General features: G+C 47.9%; 1 protein-coding gene across 4 annotated transcripts in view; it reads left to right on the top strand.

The window, feature by feature from the left end:
• The first annotated feature begins 946 nt into the window (after nt 1–946).
• The window catches only part of ARNT2 (aryl hydrocarbon receptor nuclear translocator 2), a 148,469-nt gene continuing 142,608 nt past the window's right edge, over nt 947–6,807 (top strand). For 3 of the 4 annotated variants that reach the window (XR_014541656.1, XM_083586516.1, XM_083586515.1), the window contains exon 1: nt 947–1,347. Coding sequence is in view for 2 of the 4 variants with exons in the window: in XM_083586516.1 (XP_083442642.1) it covers nt 1,317–1,347 (31 nt within the window). In the remaining 2 variants the exon portion in view is untranslated. Of the gene's footprint in view, nt 1,412–6,807 lie in introns of all 4 variants that reach the window. The other variant, XM_083586517.1, reaches the window with a different exon arrangement.

Here is a 6,807-nt window from a genome sequence, read left to right as displayed (position 1 = left end):
ATTCCAGCAATTGAGTTCTTGTTGGATCCAGGAATTAGAAAGGGGACTCAGGCATATAGCATAACCCTGCCTCTCAAACTCACAACGTTAAGTACTATAATGAAATATAAATTTACTCGCTTGCGTATTATATTTAAAGCACTTTCATCCCCTCAAGGAATTCTGTGCCTCGTAGTTTGTTGAAGGTTGATGGCAATTGCAACTCCATAAGGGGTTGCGGGTGGCGTTGTGGGTTAAACCACAGAGCGGGTGGTGGTGTGGGTTAATCCACAGAGCCTATAGCTTGCCGATCAGAAGGTCGGCGGTTTGAATCCCCGCAACGGGGTGAGCTCCCGTTTTTCGGTCCCAGCACCTGCCAACCAAGCAGTTCTAAAGCACGAAGTGCAAGTAGATAAATAGGTACCACTCCAGCGGGAAGCTAAACGGCGTTTCCGTGCGCTGCTCTGGTTCGCCAGAAGCGGCTTAGTCCTGCTGGCCACATGACCCGGAAGCTGCACGCCGGCTCCCTCGGCCAATACAGCGAGATGAGCGCCGCAACCCCAGAGTCGGCCACGACTGGACCTAATGGTCAGGGGTCCCTTTACCTTTACGTAAGGGGTAAACTACAGTCCCCAGAATTCTTTACGGGGAAGAATGTGCTTGAAAGGTATAGCGCTCGCACACTGCCGTCTGTATTGTTTTCTGCATTTGATACTGGTTTTTTTTACTAGGGGGTAAAAAAACAAACTCAGCAGGACTTAAGTAATGACACTAAATGTATTAAATGTTACAGCGTTTGAGGCTATTTTTTTTATTGCGTATTAGCGGCATATGACACGCAGCGGCAGCGTGCACCCTTGATGGAGAGGCAGAGGTACCCAAGCGAGCGAGGCTGAGGGCGCAGAGTAAGGGCAGCAGCTTCACTTGGCCAGCGCACATGTGCGGCTCCTTGGCACATGCTCACTTCGGACTGAGGTGGGCAGCGAGGGGAGGGGTGCGCGCGCGCTGAGCATGTGCAGAAGCGATTGCAAAAAAAAGGGAGAGGGGAAAAAAAAGGGATTCTCATCAGATCAGACATCTTGGCCAGCCGCGCGCAAGCAGCCCGCGCGCCCCGAGCTGCATTTCCCAGCCTCGCCGCGCGCGCGGATCCCCTTGCGCGGACGCCTGCCTTTGTGTGGCTACGGGCGGGGAGGCGGCTCCGACCCGTCCCTCCCCATCTTCCTTGGGCTGCGCAGCAGAGCATCAGCCCTCCTCCTCCTCCTCCTCGGTCCACCTTATAGCCAGCCCCCTCCAGCTGCCCCCAGCTCGCAATTTATCTTAGTTCTTCCAGAGACAAGATGGCAACGCCGGCGGCTGTTAATCCACCCGGTGAGTAGCTGTGGGCGCTGCTGCTGCTCCTGCTGCTGCTGACAGAAGCGCCTTGGCTCGGAAGGTACCGGTGCGATCTCGCACATACACACGCACACCGGCCACCCCGCAAGGGTGTCCCCCCACCCCCACCCCGAGGGATGGCCCCCAGGGGGAAAGCGCCGCCGTGTCATCGGCCCTCACCATCTGCGCCCTTGGTTACTGCCACTAAGGTTCCAGGCGCCTGCAGGCTTCCTCGGGAGAAAGCCCCGCTGGACTCGGTGGGTCTTGCTTCTGAGTAGGCATGCTGATGTTCCCACGGATGCATCCACAGGGGGGACATTTATAATGCTCTAGCGGAGACCCAGGCAGCAGGCAGCCCCAGAATCCTTCCTTGACATATCCAGTTCTTTTGTCTGTTCTGATTGGCCCTTTGGGTGTCATCTTTAACACAATCTGATCTCTTTCTGGAAACCTGAAGGTGAGGGAGATGGAACCTGGGATATTCAGCATGGGAAACATGTGTTCTGCCATCTGAGATAATAGGCCCGTCCCCTTACGGGTGCCAACTGATAAGTTAAAAACAAATCCCAATCCTGTTCCGTTCTTGTACGTGCTTGAAGTGCAGGATCTAGCAGGTGGAGCTTTTTAGTGCAAGGAAAGGATGAAAGTTGCCAGCTGCTAATCTCTGCAGATCAGGTATCTGTAGAAGGCACAGGAACTGGGGATGCTTAAAAAGTTGGCAACTTTGCAATCCACTTCTTCCTCCATTGTTTTGGACAAAACTGATCCACAGGACTGGCACTGAGTCCAGAACAAAATCTGTAGGAGCCAGCCTCCTACAGCTATTGAGAAATGTGGGCACCTGCCTTTACATTTGTATGAGCCCAAAATGTTGGCCATTTGTGATTATGTTCTGAATCTGTTGACCAAGAAACCCCCTCAGACCTTCATGTCCTCCTTTGATGGGACTCAATTTCTGCACTAACTTCATCAATAGTTTCATGCATTTTTAGAATTTGGGAGGTTTGATGGATATGGGACCTGAATCAATTCTGCCATAACTTTATGCTTCTGTCTTCTAATAATTATTATTTTGGGGGCAGGGAGAGAGTATTTGTGACGAGTGTGTGTGTGTGTGTTTGAAAACTGTTACTGCAGTATGGGCAAGCTTTTATGGCAAGTGTGTCACATGTTTTCCAAAGCCTAGGATGGTGGCACTTTGGTTTTAAGAGAGGATTGGACAAGGGCATGGAGGAGAAGCCTATTGGTTGACTACTAGCCATGATGGCTGTGTGTTACCTTCAGCACTGGAGGCAGTATGCCTCTAAATGCTAGTTACTGGGTACCAGGGACGCAGGTGGCGCTCTGGTCTAAACCACTGAGCCTCTTGGGCTTACCGATCAGAAGGTTGGCGGTTTGAGTCCCCACGACGGAGTGAGCTCCTGTTGCACTTTCCCAACTCCTGCCAACCTGCCAGTTCGAAAGCACACCAGTGCAAGTAGAAAAATAGATACTGCAGCAGCGGGAAGGTAAAAGGCGTGAGCTCTGGCACTCATCACACTGTTTAGTTGTGCTAGAAGTGATTTAGTCATGCTGGCTACCTGACCCGGAAAGCTGTCTGTGGACAAACGCCAGCTCCCTTGGCCTGAAAGCGAAATAAGCGCCTCAACCCCATAGTCACCTTTGACTGGACTTAACCATCCAGGAGACCTTTACCTTTACCTTTTTTACTGGGGACCACAAGTGGGAAGAGAGCTGTTCTGCTCATGTCCTGCTCCCTGGTTTCCCACAGCCATCAGGTTTTGAGAACAGGATGCTTCCATTGGCCTGGTCCAGCAGCCAGCCTCTTCTGTGGTTCTTCCAAGTTTCGGTGCCTTTCAGTGCCTTGGCTATTGAGCCAGTTGGCAGCAATATAGCCTGGAAAAGTCACCAGCAGTTCACTCCAACTCTATGTTTCAGCATAGCCTATGTTCCCTCATGCTGTGGCCTAGGAGTGCCATTGCCTCCCTCTATCCTTGACACAGGTTGCCCATCCATATTCTGTCAAGCTTCTCCTTAACATCCCCCCCTTTCAAGCCAGGGGTGGGAAACCCTTTTCCAGCCCAAGGGCCACGCTCTCTTCTAGGCAACCTTTCAGGGGCCACAACCCAGTGGGAGTGGGGCTAGAAGCAAATGGGGGGGGGCAATGGATTTACATTTATATACCTTTGTACACAGTTTTTGAAATTAGCCAGGTGCGTTTTGCACCTGACTATCAGGCACTTGCAACCAGTCTATGCAGAATGCAGGCACCCTATATATAGAAATGAGCAAACCAGTGATATTTTAGGGAGCAGGCTAGCAGGCGGAGCCCATAACTTACATCATAGGAGCCTACACAACACAAAACACTTTTGCTGTATGTAGGTTTTATTTTGTTAGTTTTTTATCTTATATTTTGGAAATGTACATCTTTTTTTTCCTTTAAAATTTTGGGGGCCCCCCAAGAGAGTGGGGCCCTAAACTATAGCTTGTTTAGCTTATATGTAAATCTGGCGCTGATCTGGAGGTGTGTGCCTGGGGTTTCTTGGATGTGGACTGTTTTTCCACACGAAACCTCCATCCTGTAGAATTCTATCAGCTATATTTTATCTGCACAATCAGAATGAATTTCAGGAACCAAAATGCATTTTTTTCTGTGCAGGCTGAGCAGGAGCAGTGAATAATTTTATAGTTAACTGTTGTGGCTTGTCTTCACTTAACCCACCCTAGGAGAGGGTCAGGTAAGCTGCTGCCCACTCCCCCCATGCTCTTTGCCACTGGGTCATGCCAGTGTGGTATAGTGGTTAATAGCGGTAGACTCGTAATCTGGTGAACCGGGTAGCTTCTCCACTCCTCCACATGCAGCTGCTGGGTGACCTTGGGCTAGTCACACTTCTCTGAATTCTCTCAGCCCCACTCACCTCACAGAGTGTTTGTTGTGGGGGAGGAAGGGAAAGGAGAATGTTAGCTGCTTTGAGTCTCCTTCTGGTAGTGATAAAGCAGTATATCAAATCCAAACTCTTCTTCTTCATGCCTGACCCAGCAGTGGAGGCAGAGCTGCTGCCACCGGGCGTGGGGTGTGCTGTGGCCAAGAGCCACTCACCTGCTCTTCTCCCTTGGGTCAGGTCTGACCCGATGGGCAGAGATTTGCCAAGGACAAGCGCCACAGCCAAGGCCTGGTTCCTTCTGGTGCGGACCCAGGTACTTGCTGTGGGGGCCCCTCTTCGCACCCCCTCTGAAAATTGTGCCCAGGGCCATCTACCCCCCGTGCTCCATCTTTGCACCCAGTTGTGAAGAATATTCTTATGTTGTGAATAGTCTGTGTCATCATTAAGAAAAAGAGGTTGGAATAGGCCAATATATATGTGGGCCTTTGGATTAAGTGAGTTTTCTTCTTTTAAGTTCTCAAAGCTCTTAACCTAGCTTAAGGTTGTCATCTGAACTAGCCAGGTGAGAATCAATCACAGTCAGTTCGTCATTTGAAGAATAAGACTTTAGAGCTGTCTTGCCCCAAAATGGCAACTAGATACTCTGTTTTGGTGACTGTAACCTTGGTTTAAGGAGCCTTTTGGTGACTAACTTATACAGTGGTACCTCGGTTTAAGAACAGCTCTGTTTATGAACTATTCAGTTTATAAGCTCTGTAAAACCAGAATTAGTGTCCCGGTTTGCGAACTTTACCTTGGTCTAAGAACGCAAACCAAATGGTGGAAAGGAACCAGCGGTGGGAGTCCCCATTAGGGAACGCACGCCTTGGTTTAAGAATGGTTTCGGGTTGAGAAAGGACTTCCAGAACGGATGAAGTTCGTAAACCAAGGTACCACTATATATCTGAGTTTCTAACACTGTTTGTACAGTAGGCTAGATTCTGCACCCACCGACCCACCCCTTTTATCCTCCATTCAGGCAGGCAAAAGGCATTATCAGAGCATTATAGCCAGGAAGCAGCAGGCGCTACAATTCAGATTCTACTGAAACCTTTATCCTTCAGCTTGCCATTACAATGGCCAAAACTAATGTAATTAATTATGTAATTATTATTATTTCTTGCCACATTGTTTTTATCGGTTTTCCAGATTTTTATGAAATCAGCCACAAATTGAGACATATTTTAAGTCGCTTTTCCCCAAAATTCGTTTCCCACACTTGGTTCTTGATGTGTCCAAGATTTCCTCTTGTTGCTGCCTTCAATTAATTATGTAATTCAATGGAATTCATTGGAAGGAAAACATGAAAACCATGCACAAGACAACAAAATTATTTATGGACTGAAACCACAACAGTAGTTTGCATTGGCTTACATGATTTGGGTTCCAGACTATGGACGATCGTGTAGATTATAGTGGTTTTTCTCTCTCATTTCTGATGGAATTCTCCCAACATCCCTAGGTGTGGCCAGCTGATTCTCTCCAGATGTTGTTGGAATATGACTCCCGTCATCCCTGAGTCCGTTGGCCATGATGAAGTCCAGTGTTCTTTCCTCTGAAAGTTCAGGAACAAGCAGCCTAATTAAAGGGTCCCTGCTCCTGCCAACCTAGCAGTTCGAAAGCACGTCAAAGTGCAAGTAGATAAATAGGTACCGCTCCGGTGGGAAGGTAAACGGCATTTCCGTGTGCTGCTCTGGTTCGCCAGAAGTGGCTTAGTCATGCTGGCCACATGACCCGGAAGCTGTATGCCGGCTCCCTCTGCCAATAAAGCGAGATGAGCGCCGCAACCCCAGAGTCGGTCACGACTGTACCTAATGGTCAGGGGTCCCTTTACCTTTACCTTAATAGAACAAAAGCCTCAACGATTTAACACAAGTCTAGGGCTATCATTGTTGGGGTCAAATCCTCTTGAATTCCGTGGAAGGACTTAGTCCTATGTAAAAGTGAAGACTGGATTGGTCTTCAGAACTGCAATCTTAATGCTGTGTTACTAGCTGAACACATTGGGACTTACTTCTGAGTAAACACACTTAGGATCAGGCTGTTAATCAAAGAAGAATCTTGGCATTCGCCCGTTTTATGACCCTTAAAAATCTGCCAAGGTTGAAGCGGAGCCAGTTCTCTCGGTGAGGAGTCCTGCGCCATGATGATTAGTCCAAAACAGATCACTGGCCTGGAGATCCATTTTTAATTAGAAATCTTTAAATCTTTAATTAAAATCAATATTTGATGAAAAGATGATGAAATGCATATTTCCTAGCCTATGTTTTCATGTCTTTTTTTAAAAAAAGAATATTTAAAAGGTGGAATTCGTTTTACCTCCATAAAAGCCAAGTGAGTAGATGAAGAAAAGTGAAACGGTGAACGGTTTTGTTTTTCCTACTCTTAATTGCAAGTAGACCTCACAAGATGAGAAATCTTGTTGTTCTAGCAGTTGAGCTTTCTCCTTTTCTATGGGTTTTTAAATGAGAGTTCTCAAATTGAGTTTGGGAGCATTTTAATTTTAACCAGTTATCAAAGATTCTAAAGT

This window comes from Podarcis filfolensis (genome assembly GCF_964270895.1).
Source record: "Podarcis filfolensis genome assembly, chromosome: 14".
In the NCBI taxonomy this organism is placed as follows: Eukaryota; Metazoa; Chordata; class Lepidosauria; order Squamata; family Lacertidae; genus Podarcis; species Podarcis filfolensis.
This window is presented reverse-complemented; position numbering and strand designations above follow the sequence as displayed.